We start from the raw sequence: 22818 nt of genomic DNA on the forward strand, positions 1-22818 counted from the left end.
TCTTAATATTCAGCGACTTGGTACTTCACTAGTCACCCATAATAAAGAAATTTGAGGCGTGCTTTTATACAGGGTTTGCAGATCCCCATGTATTATAATGTTATTGACCATTGAGTCTGAATACATTTTTAATAGACTAATATATTAGAAACTACATATAAACACCTTTTAAAGCCAACATTAATGTATGGGAAACATATCTTTTTAAATTGCACTATTTTACCTGCTATGATGCCATCCATCTGTTCCAAAGCAGCTGCCAGCATGTCACTTGCGTCACTCATCATTATGTTGACTTTCCAAAGAAATCCCTGTAACAACGAAATAAGATATATATATAAATTATATTGACAAGTCCAGCACTTTGCAACAAGTATTTTGTTATGTCAATTTTCCTTTTAAAGGGCATGTTTATGTACGCACTTCTCTGTTTGACAACCACACCCACAAAGATCTCCACAACACCGGACCTGCCTACATGAACCACCGCCTCTCATTCCACGCACCCAAATGATCCCTCCGCTCAGCCCAGCTCTCCCTTGCTTCGGTACTACACATCAAGGAGACCAGAACAGGAGGGCGTTCCTTCTCATTCCTCACAGCCACACACAGAACACCCTCCCTCTCCACCTCCGACATACATCAGCACACATCCCAAGGTATAAAAGGACCTCAAGATCAGGCTCTTCGACAAATCTCCGTGAACATCCAGCCCCTTCACAGTGCCTTGAGACCCTTTTGGGTGAGTAGTTGCTCTTAACAAACCCTTGATTGATTGATTGAAAAGATGCTTTCATGCTATAGACATTCTAGAATTCTACTTTTGCTCACCACTGTTGTGCATTTGCCACAATTGGATGCCAGGAGCCTGTGCTCTTAACACTCGCAGAGCTAAGTCTGGTCTTTGGATCCTGGTTGGACTTCATGTGGTACATCAGATATGCTATCTTACAAGTCGAAGGGAGGGGAGACCTATATAAATGGAGCCTGTTCATTTCCAATTCTCCTACTTTCAATAACTATCTTCACTTTTACATTTGATGTATGCCTCTCAGTTTCACAACTGTAAGCAACACTCTTTGAAGCCAGTTGCATCACATGCAGTCCTGATGATTTGGGCAGCAACACAATGCGATCTGCATCAATCAAGCCCTTATGCGCTCCAAACTAGCTTCCTTTGAAGTCACACTGACTCTGGGAGATTCTAGCTGCTTCCTACCCCACCCCACTCCATGGAAGCCTCCTAAGCAAACACACTTGATTCCCGACTTCTGCCAATTCTCATAAATCATCATTCTCGTCGTCATGACATCATTCGCAAATGATAAAACTAACATCATATCACCATACTGTTGCCGTTTTGGAATGTAAAGTGTACTCTTTACAACCCATCTCTTGCCTACATTTAAGCTTGAAGAATATTCCCACACAATCGTATTTGCTTGTGGGTGTGTTTTTCGAAAAAAGTAGGGCACACTTCCGAGTTGGCTTCACCAAACAGATACTACCAAACAGTCGACAGATAACTGGGTTCCAAACTAGCTGCCTTCCAGGGTAGCATTGCGTGGTTTGTTTAATGTTCGCGTGAGGTTATTTCAATTCAACACAATTAGCGTTTTGGGGATTATGGAGACTGGTAATTGGCTCTCCGCCTACTGAATGGGGAGGGGGGGGGGGGGGGAATCCCCAATTGTTGGAAGAGGGTAGTTTGGGGGCTGGTATACCCGGTGAGTTTGTGCACAAACACTCACATTTAAGAGTGTTCCCAAGATCCCCTTTAGCTCCTTCCCATCCCAGAAAAGGCAATTAATGTACGCTTGACAAGAATAGGAGTAAAACATACATTACAGCAAGGGACAATCCCGCCCCCATCTAAAGAAGGAAAAAAAGTGGGTGATGGGGAAAGAGTTTCTTCAAACGTGGGGAAACAATTTTGCCCCGGAGAAGAAATGCAACATGTTTAAAAGTTTCAACGAGTGAATTTACACTGACTGAGAAGACATACGATTGTATATTTGTTCCTGCAAAAACAGAATCCCTAAATGGTAGTTAGGCGTCTGCCTGGAAACCATCATTTGTTGCAGACCTACCTTTTGTAAACTTGTGTTAATTATTTACAGTTGTAAATATGCATCATGCAAGGTCAGACCTGCAAGTTGACTTATGTGACTATAATAATGGGTAAGCGTTTTTATAGTGCTCAATAGGGTTTTACACTTTCTTCCTAGCTTTTGTTTCTTTTTAATATTGGCATGCATAAAACTTTTCAAATTATACATTAAAGAAACGTCATATAAAGTGGTCCTTAAAAACGGCAGCAAATGTTACCAAAACTGTTTATAATTTAACTGTTTGTCCAAGGTGCATTATTTCTTGAGAACATAATATTTTGAAAGCAAACCCACTGCGTAATAATTTAACAAAATGGTCTACAACCATCCTCTGTTTTAGTGTTGCAAGTTATTTGTGGCTACATTTTATTTCGAATGCAAACAATCATCAATCTTGCTTTGTTTCTTCTCTATGGATGTGCATACTATCAAGGGAGCAGGCTAGGGGCATTATAAACAGTCACAAAGTTATATTTTGCAGTGCTACATAGAATCACTGTCAGTAAAGCAAGTTGAACATATTGCTCACTGCATTTCCTAAAAGAGCTTGCCGATATAAGTCTATATATATAGATGTCCCCTCTGCAGCTTCATCCTCTTTCTCACAACCATACAATGACACTAACTGTCAAATGGTTTATGGTGCATGTATTAGGTCTACCTGTCCACGGGATAAAAACATGAATACTTGCTATTGCTCTCAAACAATATGTCCTCGAGTCAGGCAATAGGAATTCCCCACCTTTAAGGGGGTTATGTTGTGCTTCCAGCTGGAAAACAAAAGTTGTGATAGCAGAAGTCAGTGAAGATGATCTCAAAGAAGAGAAAGTTTTATTTTTATCTCATACTAGCTTTAGCAGAAATCCTAGCCTGTCTTCTAGTACTTTGAGCAGCCTTGCCTTGGAATCAAGTCTGCAGGAAACTAAGAACATGACAAAATCCCTTTACCAACCAATGCCTAAATTGAGTGGCTTTAAGTTCCAAACAAGTCTTGGCAAAGCCAATAGGTCTCACCTATGCAAGTGCTATTTGCTTTACCAATGTGGCTGCTGTTCAGCATGGCTAAAGGTCTGGAACGAAGGAGAGTGCAGTGTTGCAGAGTGCAGTGTTGCAGAGTGCAGTGTTGCAGGGTGCAGTGTTGCAGGGTGCAGTGTTGCAGGGTGCAGTGTTGCAGGGTGCAGTGTTGCAGGGTGCAGTGTTGCAGGGTGCAGTGTTGCAGGGTGCAGTGTTGCAGGGTGCAGTGTTGCAGGGTGCAGTGTTGCAGGGTGCAGTGTTGCAGGGTGCAGTGTTGCAGGGTGCAGTGTTGCAGGGTGCAGTGTTGCAGGGTGCAGTGTTGCAGCACCATAGAATGCAGTGGCATATATTAAAATGACTATCAACAAAAAGAAATACAGAGTTCCCCGGTTGCAGCCAACTACGGGACTGTCATAGGCCTCTCTCTTGTCAGATCAAAAAAAGGGGGGGGGGAAAAAAGGGGAGTGTTGTGAACCCTCTCTCGGAATTTTAGGGGTACCTCACACAGGTCGCCGGTTGGACTACATTTGTAATCCCACCCGGTGATCGTCCAGCGTCATCATCGGTACCCTGCCCCTGCGACAGGCTGGCAGTGCAATGCCTGTCGGGCAACAATAGATGTTGCTCTTTGGCGGGGATCTTCTATTCCTTCGCCAAAGGGTGTGTGGATGTATGGGGACTATACAAGGAGGTAATATGTGGTTGTGCAAAAGTGAGCGTGGGTGAATAAAAAGAGTCAGTAGAGTCCAAAAATTGGGTTTTTTTAATGGTATGGCTCACTGCTCTATTAAAAATACAAGGGGTATCGAGGCAGAACAATCAAGGAAGTTAGCCTCATTCAACCCTTGGTGAGTGAGTGGTCAACATGTTTCTTGCTTTTGAAGCAATTCTTCAGGACCAAAGAGTGCTCATATAATTTGCAAGGGCACCCCAGTGATCAGGGGGCCCAGTATACGACCTGGTAGGTGTCGTATGGCAGTCCTTCCTCGGACCCTTCCCAGAACTGCATGGGAAAGAGAAGAGAGAAGTGTACTGTCAAGGAGAGGCCAAAAAGTCATTGTAGACAAACGTGGAAACACTCGCGTTTTTGTGACTGTTATAATATACAGTAAGTGGGCATGCCTTTGGTCTGCCTAGGGAGGTAGCATGCTTAGTGGTGTCCAACAAAATTGGCTGGAAGAACTTATCATGCAGCAAAAACCTGGAGATATCAAGGGCTATTACTGTGTTATAAGCATGCGCGATTGCTAGTGGTCATTGAGACAACAATTGTGGGGAGAAAAACAGTCTTGAAACCTTTCTTTGTGAAGTTCAGAAAAGAACACTAGGTGGAGTCAGTGTATTGATAACTAACCCTTAGCGTGAACTATAACACACTAGTGCTGCTGAATTTTGAAGCAACCTTACCCGTATGTTATACTCGGGAGACTTCCTCGAGCTGACCGGGTGGGGCCAGAACTTGGTGGAGACCACCTGTTGGGAGGAAGTACCACCGCCATGTTAATGGTTGGCGGTCAATGCGTGTCCCCATTTAGCCGCTTAGAGCTCGGTCCAGCCGCGGCGTTCAGAAGGAGGCGCACGCGGAGGCGCAGAATGAAGCATATGTGCCTTACCTTGGCGTGCCTGGCGTAGGGCTTCTAGTCACCTACCCTTCCCACTGCGGACGGTTGCCCATAGCCATTGAGCAGAATGATCCTAATATCTATTGCCCCCTCACACGGGTCCGCGGAGGGCTCATCACTAGCACCCCAGCATAACTACCACCATGTTGCTGATTCCCACTCCCACCCCCTTTCAAGATGGCACTCACAATTCAACACTTCTCGCTAGGACGCGAGGTCGTCTTCGATGTTTACTACCGGCATTACTGTGCCTGGCAACAAGCATGAGTCGGTTACCTCGCCGCCTCCCTGGGGACTGAGCGAGTGAATTTTCTATGTCCATGATCGACCTCTCGTTGCCTGGTAACACGCCCGGGCCACGCCCATTACACTGGCCACACACACGGGTCATAAGCAGAGCGCCCGGGACGCTGAAGTTGTACCGGCTGACCAGCGGGACCGTCCGCAGTGGGAAGGGTAGGTGACTAGAAGCCCTACGCCAGGCACGCCAAGGTAAGGCACATATGCTTCATTCTGCGCCTCCGCGTGCGCCTCCTTCTGAACGCCGCGGCTGGACCGAGCTCTAAGCGGCTAAATGGGGACACGCATTGACCGCCAACCATTAACATGGCGGTGGTACTTCCTCCCAACAGGTGGTCTCCACCAAGTTCTGGCCCCACCCGGTCAGCTCGAGGAAGTCTCCCGAGTATAACATACGGGTAAGGTTGCTTCAAAATTCAGCAGCACTAGTGTGTTATAGTTCACGCTAAGGGTTAGTTATCAATACACTGACTCCACCTAGTGTTCTTTTCTGAACTTCACAAAGAAAGGTTTCAAGACTGTTTTTCTCCCCACAATTGTTGTCTCAATGACCACTAGCAATCGCGCATGCTTATAACACAGTAATAGCCCTTGATATCTCCAGGTTTTTGCTGCATGATAAGTTCTTCCAGCCAATTTTGTTGGACACCACTAAGCATGCTACCTCCCTAGGCAGACCAAAGGCATGCCCACTTACTGTATATTATAACAGTCACAAAAACGCGAGTGTTTCCACGTTTGTCTACAATGACTTTTTGGCCTCTCCTTGACAGTACACTTCTCTCTTCTCTTTCCCATGCAGTTCTGGGAAGGGTCCGAGGAAGGACTGCCATACGACACCTACCAGGTCGTATACTGGGCCCCCTGATCACTGGGGTGCCCTTGCAAATTATATGAGCACTCTTTGGTCCTGAAGAATTGCTTCAAAAGCAAGAAACATGTTGACCACTCACTCACCAAGGGTTGAATGAGGCTAACTTCCTTGATTGTTCTGCCTCAATACCCCTTGTATTTTTAATAGAGCAGTGAGCCATACCATTAAAAAAACCCAATTTTTGGACTCTACTGACTCTTTTTATTCACCCACGCTCACTTTTGCACAACCACATATTACCTCCTTGTATAGTCCCCATACATCCACACACCCTTTGGCGAAGGAATAGAAGATCCCCGCCAAAGAGCAACATCTATTGTTGCCCGACAGGCATTGCACTGCCAGCCTGTCGCAGGGGCAGGGTACCGATGATGACGCTGGACGATCACCGGGTGGGATTACAAATGTAGTCCAACCGGCGACCTGTGTGAGGTACCCCTAAAATTCCGAGAGAGGGTTCACAACACTCCCCTTTTTTTCCCCCCCCTTTTTTTGATCTGACAAGAGAGAGGCCTATGACAGTCCCGTAGTTGCCTGCAACCGGGGAACTCTGTATTTCTTTTTGTTGATAGTCTTTCCAGGACACATACATTGGACCCCCTTAATAATTGTCCTGACCCCGTGTTCCCCCTTGTTGATACAATATATTAAAATGACACAGAGTAGACTAGAGTGGCATAGAGTGTAGTGGTGTGGAGTTATACAGAGTAGAGTGGCGTAGGGTGCAGTTGAGTGGCATAGAATGGTGCAGAGTAGAGTACAGGGGCGTACAGAGCTGTGGCATAGAGTGTAGTGGCATAGAGAGCAGTGTTGCATAGTAGAGTGTCGTAGAGTGCAGTGGTGTAGTGTAGAGTGGCTTAGAAAGCATTGGTGTAGAGTGCAGCGGTGTAAAGTATTGCAGTAGAGTATAGTGGCAGAGTGCATGGTGCAGAGTAGATTGGTGTTGAGTGAAGAAGTGTAGAATGCATTGTTTTAGAGCAGAGGTCTTCAAACTTTTGTAGGTTGAGCCCCCCAGCAGAATTGTTTTCGATGTTGGGCCCCCCCACCACTTGACAGAAATTTCTGGAATCTAGTACACTACATAATCGACCGCTGCATACATCAGGGGCCATATCTATTAACTAAACTGTAGTTATCAATTACATCTTTTTAAACACTTATCCGCTGCTGCCGTGAATAGATTGCTGTTACAGTTTTTTTTTTAGCTATGGGACTAGGTTTGTGTAGTACTAGTAGTAGGGCAGAAAAGTACCACGCCACGGAAGAACACTATCACAGCATGGGGGATTTTAGTTTAGGATGGGCGCACCACCTTATGCTTTGGGAGGCCTACAGTCAGGAGCCACAAGTGATGATAAGAACACCATGCTGGCATCGCTGACCTGCAGGCATGATGTATTTTTAGGTTTCGCTGGGGAACGGAGCCTTTAGGCTCCGCCTCCAGAGAAATCTTATGTTTCTTAGTGTGTACTCTTAGTCCCTCCCTCTGTTTCATTGGCTAGCTCCATAAATGGAGGCTAGCCATTGGAACAGAGAGGCGTCCGTCATGGCCGGAGGAGACTCGGGGGCGTTCCCGAGAATCTTTGGCTTTTGGCTACGTCATGATACGTCAGCCAAAAGCCGGGAACGCCCCCGAATCTGTTCCGGCATTGCCGGCACCTCCCTTGCTGCTCGGGACGGGTCTCCTTATTTGTTCCTAGCTGCCCAGGTCTGGAGGTGAGTGACCTTCCCCCTCCCTCCCTTCCTCCTCCCCCCTCCCTCCCTTCCTCCTCGATCCCCGCCCGGGGGTTTCTTCGGCCTTGAGGGTGACCCGGAAGTGACTAGCCGGCCGGCCAATCCTAGCGCGGCCGGCCGGAAGTGCCCGCCGCCCGGGGGAAGAAGGAAGACGGAGGCCCAGAAGTAGTATGGCGGCCCACGCGGGGCTCCCGTGGCCTGCCTGGAGGGAGCCCCATTGTAAATGCTTGTTCTTATTCCAGGAGCACGTTGCCTTCGCAAGCAGTAAAACAGGTACAGCTTTGTCATCAGCACCCGGAGGGCCATTTACCAGTGCCAAGATGACATTCAGAGGAAAACAAGAAGCACCTTCATCTCCACGCCTGGCAGAGGCGGACTGCAGCCTGAACAAGCGAGGGACCGCTCTGAAGGTCGCTCTCAACTGCCCGCTTGATCCCGGCGCACGTGCAGCGACTTTAAAAGCAGGCCTCTTCGTGGAGAGGCCTGCGCAAGATGGAGGCTACTTCTGGGCAGCAAAGGTGCCACGGGCCTGATTCAAACAAGGAGAACAGGCCCGCATCTCGGGGAGTGGGGCTCCCGTGGCCTGCCTGGAGGGAGCCCCGGAAGAAGCGGAGGACGTTGCCGGTCTCCCATGCTGAAGAGGGAGACTGGAGAAGTGCTCAACAGATGTGGAGGCGATCCCGGTGCCTCCCGCGGAGAACCTCCACCATGACCCACCCCCGCCCCACCTTCTACCGTCAGGAGCTGAACAAGACCATCTGGGAGGTGCCTGAGCGATACCAAAACTTGTCCCCGGTGGGTTCCGGGGCCTATGGCTCCGTCTGGTGAGTGACCCGTCTTGGTGTAGTAGTCGTTCTGGAGGAAGTATTCAAACCATTGCAATCGTGCAGAGCTGGTGGAGGTTGCAACATGGGCGTCCTTGCTGCGTGAGCGGCAGTTGGTGGGTTTGCTACATTGGAATGTGCAGTGCTTGCCCAGTATAGGTGTATGCGTGGTGCACGTGTAGCACTACGTGCATTTATCCTCTGCGAGGATATGTGCGCAGCACTGGATTTAGCAGACTTGCACGTGTAGTGGCTGGTGAATGTTTGCTTTATGCTCTGCACATGGTTGCCGAATGAACATGCACTGGTACAACTGTGGTGGGTTGCCGGCCAAGAGGGCATGAACAGTTGTGCATGCAACCTTAACTGCATGAGTGGTGTATGTGGCACGCTTCCCCGGTGCATGCATATGTGGCCCATGTTCAGCGCTTGCTGCAGTTCTGGGTGTACAAAGAATTGAATGTATATGTACCACGGAGTGCATGCGCTATCGTTGTCATTGGATATATAAGTGGTGCATCTGTAGTTCTTGGATTATAGTACCATAGTATTCATGAAAGTATGTGTAGTGCATGGCATGTCGAGGTGTCATTTGTCCAGCACTCCGTATCACGTTTAGAGTGCACGTCTGTTACGGGGCACATGAGAAGTATACGTGTAGCATAGGCACGTTACATTTGTGAATTTGGATTGGATCTCCACTGCTGGTTGTGAGCGGTGCAGTGAGCGGTGCATGTAGTGTCTGATGTATGGGCAGTAGTACCCGTCGCATAATTTGCAAGAGACTGGTTCATGTGCTGCACTGTGGCCCGCAGACTGAGGATGAGTAGGGTCTGCGATGTGTGGGTTTGTCTGCAGCACGGGCAGTATGAGTGTTGCCGATAAATGAAATGCATTTGAAGCATGTGAGAGCAGCATTGGTATATACGCAATGCCAGGTGGAACATTCGTTCATGACGTGAGCCAGTTCATGTTCAGTGCTTCTTGGAAGAATACTGCATGGATAGTGTTAGATTAACTAACAAACCAGTTGTACCAGCAACGAACCAGTTGTACCAGCAACTACTTTACGATTTACGGTACTAGGAGGGTGTGTGTCTGTGTAACATGTGTGCTTGAGTTTCTGGTGCGGAGCATCTGGATTTGCATGCGAGACATTGGACCATTCGTAGTATGTGCAGAACAGAACACTGTGTGAACTGTACATTTGTAGTGTATTGTGTTTTGGTATATGTGTATGAACCAGTGGGTATATACGTGGTCCATATTCGGCCCTTAGTAGGGTTCTGGGGCATGTATAGGATAGTGTTGTACAGAACTGGGTTTACAAGAAGTGCGAGTGTAATATGAATATATGTGCACAATTGCGTGTTTAGGTTCTTCATGCACAACTCAAGCACGGGGTGTGTGTGATACGTGTGCTGTCTGCTGCACGTGTAGTACTGGGTATGTGTGAGGCGTGTTCCGCACTGAGATATGCTTGTAGCACAAGGTGTGCATGAATGATGCCCGTGCGAAATATAGGGACATGAATGGTGACCGCAGCACTGTGGTGTGAGTGATATTGATGCAGTGCTTCTTGCAGAAGTACTTCCTATGTACGCATGTGCAACTTAATGTGATTTATTTGTGCAGCCTCAGGTACATGAGCTGCACTGGAAGTCTGAATGGCATGGCTGTATGAATGGAGCATGCGCAGAGTCCAGTGATGAATATAACTTATTTCGCATCTGGTGTCTGAGTGGAGCATGTGCATCCCTGGTGCATTATGGTGCTTATGCAGCTGCAGGGGGTACGAGGTGTGTGTGTATAGTAAAGGAAGGAGAATTGGTCCATGTTCAGCGCTTGGTGCATTTCTCGGATATGTAATGTAAACAGTATGTGAGTAGTGTCCTACTGCAATGGTACACTGCAACTGATGTTTGCAATGGTAAGTGCATGATTATTGCGAGTGTAGTGCTTTATCACGAGTGGTCTATATTTGATTTTGCCCATGAGTGGTGTTCTAGCTGCATACGTTGTGCATCTGTAGCACTGGTTACACCAGTGGTGTATTTGCTGCACATGGGACATTTGCAGGAGGGATCCAACTTGTACACTTGCAGTTTAAGTTGCTTTTCTGATGATTGTGCAGTACAAGTTCATTCGGTGGTTCTCGTTCAGTGCCATGTATTTCTTTTGTGCTCCTGCAGCTTAGGGTGTGCATGGTCCAGGTGATGTCCCATGTGCGTCTCTGATGATTGTACAAGGCTAGGTTTGTTTGTAATGCTCTACAATGCTTGGCATGTTTATAGTGCAGATGCAGAGCCAAATCCATCCAGTGCATGTACTATGGCAAGTGTTCCGGTGTGCATTTAACATGGCACGGACCCTTGGACAGCTGCGGATGTGTATGATACATGAAAGTAATTTGAAGTACAGAGTGCAATAGCAATTCGTTGTGCAGCATATATATTAAGTCATGTTCGCTGAAAAAAAACCAAAGGTTAAAGCAACATTATAGTTTGGTCTTGTAATGTTTTGAAGACGACATTCGCCATTTCTACTCACTGACCTAAGTATAACTTGCACCCCAACAATTCACTGCTTATGACCTTCTATTACATCTCTCGTGACATGTAAATGACGTCACTGAGACATCTAAAAATACACCATCAATCAATCACATCACTGATGCAAAACAAAAACTGATCTTTCTCTGGAAACTCTGACCTAATGTACAACTATCTATCTATATATATATAGGCATTTTGCTTTTTCACATGTGCCTAAAAGTGCTCTACTTCGGTGCCTTTACTGGTCAGGCCAATCCAATCTCTGCTCTCATTCCACTTTTTTTTTCTTTTTACTCTTGCAGTGGTTTATTATTAAAATGTTCTTTTTGAAAAACGATATACCACATTTAGATGGTGGTATTTTTAAATTGTATTATTTGTACTCTTTTAATGTCAATTGCATATGCTTGCATAAAAAATTCCTAATGCCAGACATATTGCCTTTGTCAATGCTTGCTTTTGCGTTTTTCTAAATCTTACTCTAAACAGTATCTTCAATTAATTCGGTCAGTGGTCTTTTTATAGAAATAATGTTGCCCTTCATCGTTGATTGCAATGAGTGCAGAGTGACTAGTGAGTGCTAGGGAGAGCTAGGGACTGCAGAGAGACTGCTAGGGAGTGCTAGGGAGTGCAGAGTGACTGCAGAATGCTAGGGAGTACAGAGTGACTGCCGAGATTAAGCTAATGGCAATGTAAATGACAATTCCATTTATTTTTCTTTCAGTGCTGCAAACCTGTACATATGCGCAATTATATTACCCGGTTTAACAATTTTAATTTGATTGATATTGCAAAGGTTACACCTCCTCTGAGAGGACTGGAATTCATGATAGGAGATTTCTGGAATACAAGTTTCTATAAGCCAGATGAGAGAAAAAAAAAGTCACTCATTGGTTTTCCTCTGATAGTGGGCACTTTGAATAACAAGCATTTACAATGCAACAGTTTCGCCTTTGGAAAAGTTTGAGCTATTGGCATTGTAAATGACAAAATGTGTATTTATGTGTTGGTTTTGAAAACAGATAAATAAATGGCATTGTCATTTACATTGCCAATAGCTCTAACTTTTCCAAAGGCGAAACCGTTGCATTGTAAATGCTTGTTTACTCATGTATGTATGTGTCTGTTTAACAGAAGACAACATCTCTGGTAAATTATTTCAAATCTGCAGGCCTGGCCGCAGGGCTGCTCTGTCTCCTCATCCTTATCATGGCCGCCCTGACTAACTAGATTTATCTTCACAGACTACGGTTGACAGTTTTACCAGCACACTCTCCCTGCTCTCTTGGCACTGGGGCCCGGCTGGGGGAGGGGGAGGAAAGGAAGGGGGTCCATTATGGCTCACGTCATCATCACCATTCTTCAGATGCCCACTGTCCCCTCTCATTTGTTGTGACATCATTATTTCACAGCGTGGAGCGCACCACGCATTGCAAATGATTGAGATGAGATAAGATGATAATTAACTGAGATACAGAAATCTGCAGGCGCTCGGCCGCTCGTCATCCTTCAGGTTTACATCTGCAAGAGATCTCGGGTTTCATTTAATTCTGCAGACAGTAATCTCGCAGGCCCTGGTACTTCACTTGAGGCTCAGGTATTTTCTTTAAACTACGGGTGCCGGTGTGTGATTTGCCACTAGTGTCCTTCCATTTCTGGTGCTCTACAGCAGTTTCAAGAAGGTTTTGGAGTTTTCTGTTCAAATGGCTGCAATTTCTGATATTTGAAAGTTTCCTTCGTGTTCATTGAATGATTTTTGTTCGCGAGAAAGTGTCACTCATAGAAGTTGGAATTTCACACATAGCAATCTGAAACCTTGACAGCTATGTCAGCGCTACCTATTAACCCCCTCCTGGGACGCTGAACAGTTAGCACTTCGCAAACAAAAGCATGGGCGCGTCGTGCCCAATGATTTCCCCTCCCTCCCCCCTTCAACCCTCTGTCACCTGGAGTTCTTTAATGAAGGAAATTCCCATTTGAAATGGGTGAAGACTTGCGATGAGGAGGACAACAAATGTAAGATTTTAGTGCAGAGTGCGCGTCGCGCCCCCTCTGGGATGGTGTTGCGCCCCCCTGGGGGGGCGCGCCCCACAGTTTGAAGAACTCTGTTTTAGAGTATAAGTTAAGTAGTGAGCTTTTGTGTAAAGTGCAGTGAGTAGAGTGGTGTGTAGTGGTTTAGAGTAGAGTGGTACAGAGTACAGTAGCAGACTGCAGTGGCATAGAGAGGAATGGGGTGGAACAGCATAGAGTGCAGTGGCATACAGTAGAGTGGTGTAGAGTGCAGTGGTGCACAGCATATTAGAGTGGCATAGAGTGCAGAGTTTATTAGAGTAGCGTAGAGTGGATTGGCACAGAGTGGATTAGTACAGAGAAGAGTGGCAGAGTGGATAGGCATAGAGTGCAATGGTGTAGAGTGGAGTGGTGCAGTGTAGTGTATTGGAGTAGAGCGCAGTGTTGTGGAGTGGCGCAGAGTAGAGGGGTGTGGAAAGGTGTAGAGTGGCATGGAGTGCTGTAGAGTAATGTGGCGTGGAGTGGTGCAGGGTAGTGTGCAGTGGCAGCCAATTAGAGTGCAGTGGTGCACAGTAGATTAACGTGACATACAATAGTTTGGCGTACAGTGCAGTGGCATAAAGTAGAATGGTGCACAGTACAGTACAGAGGCATTGAGTGGAGTGGAGTGGAGATTTACTGAGTGGAGTGCAGTGGTGTAAAGTGGAATATGCATGGTGTGGTGGCGCACTACCATTACAGACACACATTTTCAATCGAAAGGACCATTGCATTTACACAGGCATACAGTTTTACTGATTGATTTGCTTTGATCGTATTAAAATATTTGTTCCCAACACACTTTAGAACTCCAAAAGATATGCTTCGTTTGTGCTTCCCTCATTCTGACATTCTTAAATACCTGCCCAGTTCAGTTACAGATATTTAAATGTTGTGGCGTCTGGAAGAAAGATTGTCAGATAAATCGGTTCACTTTGAAGTCAGAGAAAGAAAAGTAAACCACAAGCTCCAGCGAAAAACAGAGTCTAACGTTTGACCTCTGTCTTTGAATGCACAGTAAATGGGAAAAGATAAGAGAACAAGATTTAAATGTCTGTTTACAGAAAGGGAGAACATCGGTGAAGGAATACAGTAAACAGGGTATGCTCTTAGGAAGGGACAAACTCAAGCCAGACAAACAAATAAAGCCAGCAAATAGAAAGCAAGCAAATGTGAGTTACAAAGCCAATGACAAGCAATGGGCTGAATGCATTCCCACGGAAGTTTACCAAATGACCCGAAGGGGTCTTTAGCAAATAAAACAGCTTAGCAGTCTGGCAGGCTTCAATCTTCAGATCGAAATAAGAAGATGGGTCGTACATAATCACAGCAGCGCCTGATGTTCGCATAGATTTCCTCAACACTGCAGTTCATATTTTGTTGGGTTAAGAGCACTCCCTTGATGCAGTGGCATATTTATCACATTATATTTAGTTCATTACCAGTGCGGGGAGAGAACAGAAGAGCCAGACAATTTCTATTCATGAAAGAACAGGTGTGAAGGGAGAAGGCAGCTGGGAGAAAATAAGTGTTTCCTCGCTAATAACTAAACGGTCATTATTTTCTTTTCATATTCTGCCTCCATTTTCTGATTTTTAGGCGCATTCCTTCCTATCAATTCCCTACTTCCTGCCAACTCAAATGAAGTAAAATACATTAATTCTCTCCAGAACTAGATAAAAAAGGCAGCTTAAAAATAGATGGATCAAAATGCCTCTGGATATCTAAAACGTGCACAGCATATGGTTTTCACCGTGGCTTTCATTTTATCTGCAATACGTAATCACTGTGCGAAGAGTTTAAAATACGCTTTTGTAGTGGAACGCTGCACAATGCAAGAGTACAAGACAGAGGAGATTTTCTGGAACACGCTTTCCCACAAAAAAAATTATTTTCTGCAGAACACAAAGTGGCTCCTACTCGGTCTTAGGCAATGAAGTACGAAAGCGAGCAATGGATGGAAATTGTCGCGTTGAAAAAGCATTGCTTCCACTGGTAGGATTTAAATTAACCTGACCGGAGGCGAGTGATACAAAGCAGAATTCTGTAGCCAGTACTTTAATTTATTCATAATATAAGGCACATGGCTAATATTTAAACCATGTTGCACTACATAATGCATTACCAATATTGCCAGCAGTATTTCAATAATAAATAATTACACAACAAATAAAAAGAGTGCTGATTGGTTTACCACCCAAATTCATATTCCACAGATACAACAATGAACAGGTTATGGGACACTGAACGAAATCTGAAAAAAGATTTGCTTTTAAAAATGAACCCCTCACATTTCATCCTAAAATAGACGGTACATATTTGGAACAAGAAAGAACATGAAAGCCAATAACTATTCACTGAGTTAAAGCTCTGATCATTTATTAACTGGTAACCGTCATTGCTCAGCGTCAAAGTCTTCCCCATCACAGTCCTCACAACAGTCGCAATATACCCATGTAAAAGTGTAAAAAAAGAATAATACAAGGATAACCAGTCTGTATCTATGGTCTCCCCCCAGTCATGCGCATGAATAATCCCCACGACATATCCTGAACTCACTTAGGCCTCCTTGTGGTCGTCCCAAAAAGGGCAGGGAGACTAGGCCTCTAAATAAAGAAGATTACCAGTAAGTAATCAGAGCATCACATCCTCGTCAGTCTCATTCTAGCTGTCACAACATGAGGCTGTAACAACAACCTAACTACGTATGAAGCTGGAAATGAAAGGCACAGAACAAACAAGCATTGGCAAAGCCAATAGGTCCCGCCTATGCAAGAGCTATTGGCTTTAACAATGTTTTTAGCCATGTTGTACATCAGTGTGGCTGCTGTTTAGCATTGCTAAAAGTCAGAGGCGTAGAGGAGACTTGTGTGGAGTGTAGTAGAGTGGAATGGTAAAGAGTAGAATGGGAGGCACAGAGTATTGTGTGTTGGAGAGGCATAGATTGGAGTCGCGTAGAATGACGTACAATGGAGTGGAAGGATGGTGTAGTGTGCAATGGCATAAAGGGTTACAGAGTATAGTGGTATAGAGTGCAGCCGAACAGAATTCAGATTAGTGCAATATAGTTTTGTAGAATGTAGTGGCGTACAGTGCAGTGGCGCAGGCAGTGGCGCTGGGTTTTCAGCGGGTATAAAGAATAACAAGCATTTACAATGCAATGGTTTTGCCTTTGTTAAAGTTAGAGCTATTGGCATTGCTCTTGACATTATTTTTATTTATGTGTTTTTTTAAAACATAAATAAATGGCATTGTCATTTACAATGCAACTAGCTTTACCTCTCGCAAATGACACCCACAAACACCCACAGAGAGCCCCCCCACACACACACACACACAGAGCCCCCCCCACACACACAGAGCCCCCCACACACACACCCACACAGAGCTCCCCCCCACACACACCCGCACAGAGCCCTCCACACACACCCACACAGAGCCCCCCCACACACTGCGACCCCCCCACACACTGCAAGCCCTACACACTGCGACCCCCATTTCAATAGATGTGTGATGCTTACCTGGTACTAAATTGGTCCCTGCATGGCTGAAAGGTTGAAATTGTGTAGGAGGCAAGGGGACAAATGTGAGCATGGAGAGAAAGGAGTATAAGTTTGAGATTAGTGACTAGGTGAAAATAAAATCAGGAAGGACACAGGGTGGTCTTTCCAAATTAGATGGTCTATTTCAGGTAGAAAATGTCAGTAGGTTATTTGTGTTCTTGAGGGGGGATAGGTCCAACCAGCACCATAATCGGACGTTTATTGTTTATACCCATTCACAACAGGCAACTAGGTAGGATGGCCGTCTCAGAGCCCAATCAGCAGTGAAGCAACAAGGTCCCCAAACCTCCGTAAAAGCATGTCTAACACTGAGGGGCCCTCCTCAACACACACAGGGCTTGATAGAACTTAATTAGTTCCATACTGACAATTATTGCCAGACCAAAAATGTGTTTAAAACAGTAACATACACACTTGATATCTAGGAGAGCTGACCGTGTAGCACTGCAGACCCCAATTTTTCCCCCATTTTTGCCTGCACAACCTAAAAACGACCACATACAACATGTATACACTTTACGCGTTTAATAGCAGTTGACTAGGAAGTTCAGAAAGCTTTTTACAAGCGAGTAGTCCGCCTGCTCACGTTTTTTCTGGGTTTTCCGCTGCTCGAGTTCGCATTTTTAACATGAAAAGCAAAAGGAAAAACACAAACAGACTCGATGGGCTACTCAACATATCTAATAATATACAACCGGATATTTGCGTGTCTAAAGTTCAAAAATGGGGTTTGGCAACTTCCAACTGAGCGTTGAAGGGACTGAATGAGAAATGTGTGTTTCCGAGGCAGGGTGACAGTGTAAACAAGCATTTACAATGCAATGGTCTCGGCAATATTAAAGGTAGAGCTATTGGCATTGCTCATGACATTTTTTTTGGGGTGTTTTTTTTTTTTTAAATCATAAATAAATGGCATTGTCATTTACATTGCCAATAGCTTAATCGCTCGCAAATGCATGACCTATTGCATTTTACACCCACACAGACCCACACACGCAAAGCCACCCACACACACATAGAGTCACCCTCTGAATCTGCACTCTGAATCTGCACTCTGACTCTGAATCTGCACTCTGAATCTGCACTCTGAATCTGCACTCTGAATCTGCACTCTGAATCTGCACTCTGAATCTGCACTCTGAATCTGCACTCTGAATCTGCACTCTGAATCTGCACTCTGAATCTGCACTCTGAATCTGCACTCTGAATCTGCACTCTGAATCTGCACTCTGAATCTGCACTCTGCCTCTGCACTCTGAATCTGCCTCTGCACTCTGAATCTGCCTCTGCACTCTGAATCTGCCTCTGCACTCTGAATCTGCCTCTGCACTCTGAATCTGCCTCTGCACTCTGAATCTGCCTCTGCACTCTGAATCTGCCTCTGCACTCTGAATCTGCCTCTGCACTCTGAATCTGCCTCTGCACTCTGAATCTGCCTCTGCACTCTGAATCTGAATCTGCACTCTGAATCTGCACTCTGAATCTGCACTCTGAATCTGCACTCTGAATCTGCACTCTGAATCTGCACTCTGAATCTGCACTCTGAATCTGCACTCTGAATCTGCCTCTGCACTCTGAATCTGCCTCTGCACTCTGAATCTGCCTCTGCACTCTGAATCTGCCTCTGCTCTCTGAATCTGCCTCTGCACTCTGAATCTGCCTCTGCACTCTGAATCTGCCTCTGCACTCTGAATCTGCCTCTGCACTCTGAATCTGCCTCTGCACTCTGAATCTGCCTCTGCACTCTGAATCTGCCTCTGCACTCTGAATCTTCTTCGTTACTAAAGTCAACAACGTATAGATGAGTTTAGAAAATACTGGTTATATTTAAACAAATACTTCCCAATAAGTGCGCACGTCGCAGTTTATGAAATTAGAATTTCAATATTCAGTCAGATAAATGCACCAACCTCCATAAGGCGCTATGTGGAGCCATGTTTTCTGGTCTCTAGTAAACAAAGGCATTGTGTTGTGGTCCTACCCTCGGCTTATGTTGATTATTTTATAATTTACCTATTTTTTTATAATGTTACACTCCCGACCTCCATACGGTGCTGTATTAAAAGCCATGTTTTTGGGTTCAGACGACGGCTCTGGTGTGAAATTATAATTATAAATATTCAGTAATGTCAATTTTCGGTAAAATATAAGCACACCAATCTCGTAAGGCGCTTTAAAAGTATGTGTTTGCTCCTGTATACACACGCATCAGACAGTTACAAAGGGGCTGATGGGTATTCTAGGAGTAGGTTATCCTTGTCTTTTGGAATCCCATTACTCAGCCATTCTGGATTGCCACTCCTCATTAAATAGCCACGCTGCATCCACAGCACACCACTAACCGGCCATTCTGTATCTCTCAACGCTCCATTAAATGACCAGCCTGTATCAACCACATCAACCGGTCATTCGGAATGCACTGTACACCATTACAATCCCCTTACCTCCTCCTCTGTGCACCCCATTCTGCAATGCCTTACCCAGCATCTAGTTCACCTGCCCTTACACCTCACCCTGCAGCCCTTCGGTTGTCCATCTGTAATGCACCCCTTCCTGCACCTCATGAGGTGCAGGCCTTTCTGCCCGTAACCTGGAAGCCTGCCCCTTTGCGTGAGTCTTCTTAGCCGGAAGTCCCTCTCCTCTGTGAATGCTGCCTCTCTTTTTGTCAGCACAGAGGATACTACGCCCAGCACAGCCTCTGCCCGGCATGCCGCGCTCTTCCTAAGCACAGAGAACACCATGCCGATGATCTGCATGCTGCCGCTCTCTCCCTAAGCGCAGAAGATACTATGACCAGCATCCCACATGCCTCTGCAGGCTGCCGCTTCCTTCCTAAGCGCAGAGGAGACTCTGCCCAGCATCTCATGTGACTCTGCATGGTGCAGCTCTCTTCCTAAGCGCAGATGATACTATGCCCAGCGTCCTACATCCCTCTGCATGGAACAGCTCTGTTTCTAAGCACAGAAGATAGTACACCCAGCAACCCACATGCCTCTGCAGGCTACCGCTCTCTTCCTAAGCACAGAAAACACCATGCCTAGCATCCAGAGTGCAGCACAGACACCCCTCACCGTTGCAGAGTCTCCAGAGTTCTACTGGAACGCATGTGATCCTCTCCAGGTGCTGCCAAGACGCCCCTTCCCATACGATACTCCTACCCCAGAGAAGAGAAGTATTTTTGTATTTTAGACATGCCCCACCCCCCCCCCCCCCCCCCTCTCTGTGGACCCCATTTGCCTCGCGGACCACGGGCCCGCGCCGGCTCAGCCCAGGCTCCTGTCGTGTTTACGCAGCTTGGCCATAAATTCCTGCCCCGTTTAGGTTCATTGACTGGGATGTGTGAGAAGCTACTCCAAGGGTCCTGGAGGGGAGAGGGGGGGGGGTTCAATTTAAGAGTAAGCGAGAGAGAAGGGGGGAAATGAAGAGAAGGGAACTGGGAGGAGGGGACACATTAAAGAAACTAACCTGGAAGGAGAAGAGAACACAGGAGAAATTAAAGCAAGATAGGCGTATGGAAGAGAAGCGGGGCTCGGCAGGGGGCAGGGGGGGGGGGGCCTTGTGCAAACAATTGGCAGGAGAGGTTTCTTGCACCTCTGTGTAAATTCTTGAGTCTGTAGTGTACAAGGGATAGTGTTTCCCTTGTGCTGTGTGCGACTTTAGGGGGCACCCAAAAGCACTGCCTTTTTAAATCCCCCCCCCCCCCTCCCCCCCCCCGAGGACTGAAGATCCTGAATAGTGTTCCCTTCCGACTGACGGGCATCTAGACGCTTAGGGGTCATTAGGGGACAGGTGAAAACTGCAGGGTTAAAAACACCAAAGACTTGTTCAGTGCGGCGAAAGTGAGGGCTACTCAAACTGCCCACCTGTGGGCGCTCCGCTGACTGGGTGATAATAATGCAGACACCGTGCACATTCAATCATTGTCCTCTCTGCCAGCAGAACTCAGAAGTGCCAAATATATGTACATTCTATAATATTCTGACAATTTGGACGCGAACATTCATTAACAATAAAATGGTAGTCTACCAATTGTGTTTGTAATTAGGTCGCTTTTAGCTTTGCTTTAAGTAGTGTGTTGTTTAAACGTGTATGTATATACCATGCATATGAATATGAATTTGGAGTAAAATATTACATATATATTCCACACGTATATATCCTCTATCATCGTTCTAAGGTGTGTTTTCAAACCTTATGTGGGACGGTTTTAGGACCGCCGAGTGGATACTAATTTGTATAAACTGTTAAAAATGGCCACTGGTAAACCACACTAAACAGGATCTATCCAATGTTCGCCTTAATTGGGAACTTGGGCCCTTCCTGTGTCAGCACACAGCCTGCTGTTTGCAAACACTTTGTATTGTGCAGGCGATAGATAGTCCGGGCCAAGGATCAAAGCAGGTTTCCCAAATTCAGCCGGAATGTGCTGCAGTTGCAGTTTCCCTTCTGTGTGCCCAGAGAGGTGAGTCACACAACTGAACAACATCTGAGAGCTGCTATCATGCGCGGGGGAAAGGGAGGCGGTGGGACGCGCGCGGCATCTCCCAAACTCCCACTGACAATGTAGCTTGAACATGTTAACATTTGTCTTTATTATAAAAGTGGGTAAATCGCCGTTTGGAGAAATGTTGCGAACTAGCAGAACACCACGCACCTAGAGACAATTGCTATTTCAGTCAGCAATATGAAGGTTCTCTGACCATTTTTCAAGCCATATATATTACGTGTGAAACAGGATAATAGAAGCTGGGGGTTAGGAGCATGCAGGCAAGAAATTACGAGGGAGGTACCGGGGTTAGGAGCATGCAGAAATTACGAGGGAGGTATGGGCGTTAGGAGCGTGCAGGCATGAAAATACGAGGGAGGTACTGGCGTTAGGAGCATGCAGGCAAAAAATGACGAGGGAGGTACAGGCGACAGCAATGAGAACGTGTGAACCAGGAAAATATAAACTGGATTAGGAGCATGCATTCAAAAAAAATGACGAGGGAGGTACGGGCGTTAGGAGCATGCAGGCAAGAAATGACGAGGGAGGTAGGGGGGCGGGAACGGGGCCGGGGAGACAGAGAGCGAGGCAGCGGTAGGGGGGCGGGAACGGGAGCCGAGGCAGCGGTAGGGGGGGCGGGAACGGGTTCGGTGACACGGAGAGCGGGAGAGGGGGTGGGAAAGGGCAAAAAAAAATGCACAAAAAAAAAGCAAGCAGACCGGCAACGTCCTCCGCATCTCCCGGGGTTCCCTCCAGGCCACGGGAGCCCCGCGGGCGCCGCCATACTTCTTGCCGTCTTCCTTCTTCTGCGGGGGGCGGGCACTTCCGGCCGGCCGCGCTAGGATTGGCCGGCCGGCCAGTCACGGGGCGGGAAACGGGGGAGAAGAGACGCAGAAGTGCCGGCAATGCCGGACCAGACTCGGGGGCGTTCCCGGCGTCGCGTGACGTCGGCAAAAGCCAAAGAATGTCGGGAACGCCCCGTGTCTGGTCCGGCATTGACGGACAGGCCCCTCATCCAATGGCTAGGCTCCATTTACGGAGCCAGCCAATGAATGACGAGGGCCGACCCAAAGCACACTACAGTTCTCATCAGGTTTTCGCCTGCGCCGAAAAAGATGCGCAGAGCGCATCTTTTTGGCGAGGCAAAACCTAAAAACGTAGCTTTTTGCCACGTCTGTCCTCTGTAATCCTCCCTCGCTCGGCCACAAGCACACCCAGCCTCCCAGTCGGCCAACCACAACGATGCCTTAGCAGCATTGCCAGTGGTCGGAGGGCCGTGTTTCGGCACTCAGACTATTTATTTTATTTACCCTTAGTTTCACTACAAAAATGCAGTGGGGCAGAGCAGTGGCGTGAAGTAGAGTGCAGTGGTGTAGAGGGCAGTGGCGCAGTGTAGAGCACAGTGTAGAGCGCAGTGTTGCAGAGCAGAGGGTAGTGGTGTGTTGTAGAATAGAATGGGCTTATATAGAGTATATTGGCATAGTGTATTGCAGAGTACAGTGACGTAGAGTGCACTGGCATATAGTGCAGCTGCATAGAATTCAGCTGCATAAAATTCAGCGGCGTGCAACGCAGAGCTGTAGCATGTACTAGCACAGATTAGAGTGCTGCAGTGCCATGTTAGAAACGGTCGGTCTTGTTACTCATATTGCAGTATGGCAATGCTGACTCTTTATAGGGAGGTTT

General features: G+C 46.6%; 1 protein-coding gene across 30 annotated transcripts in view; it reads right to left on the reverse strand.

The window, feature by feature from the left end:
* Nucleotides 1–22818, reverse strand: part of PPFIBP1 (PPFIB scaffold protein 1) — a 1004279-nt gene that overhangs the window by 869002 nt on the left and 112459 nt on the right. For all 30 annotated transcript variants that reach the window (XM_086920149.1, XM_086920163.1, XM_086920158.1 and 27 more), the window contains exon 2: nucleotides 224–311. In XM_086920149.1, coding sequence (XP_086776275.1) covers nucleotides 224–287 — 64 coding nt within the window. In that variant the 5' untranslated portion in view covers nucleotides 288–311. The remainder of the gene's footprint in view (nucleotides 1–223; nucleotides 312–22818) is intronic.

The sequence above is a fragment of the Lissotriton vulgaris genome, chromosome 1_1, assembly GCF_964263255.1.
Source record: "Lissotriton vulgaris chromosome 1_1, aLisVul1.2, whole genome shotgun sequence".
Taxonomy (NCBI): Eukaryota; Metazoa; Chordata; class Amphibia; order Caudata; family Salamandridae; genus Lissotriton; species Lissotriton vulgaris.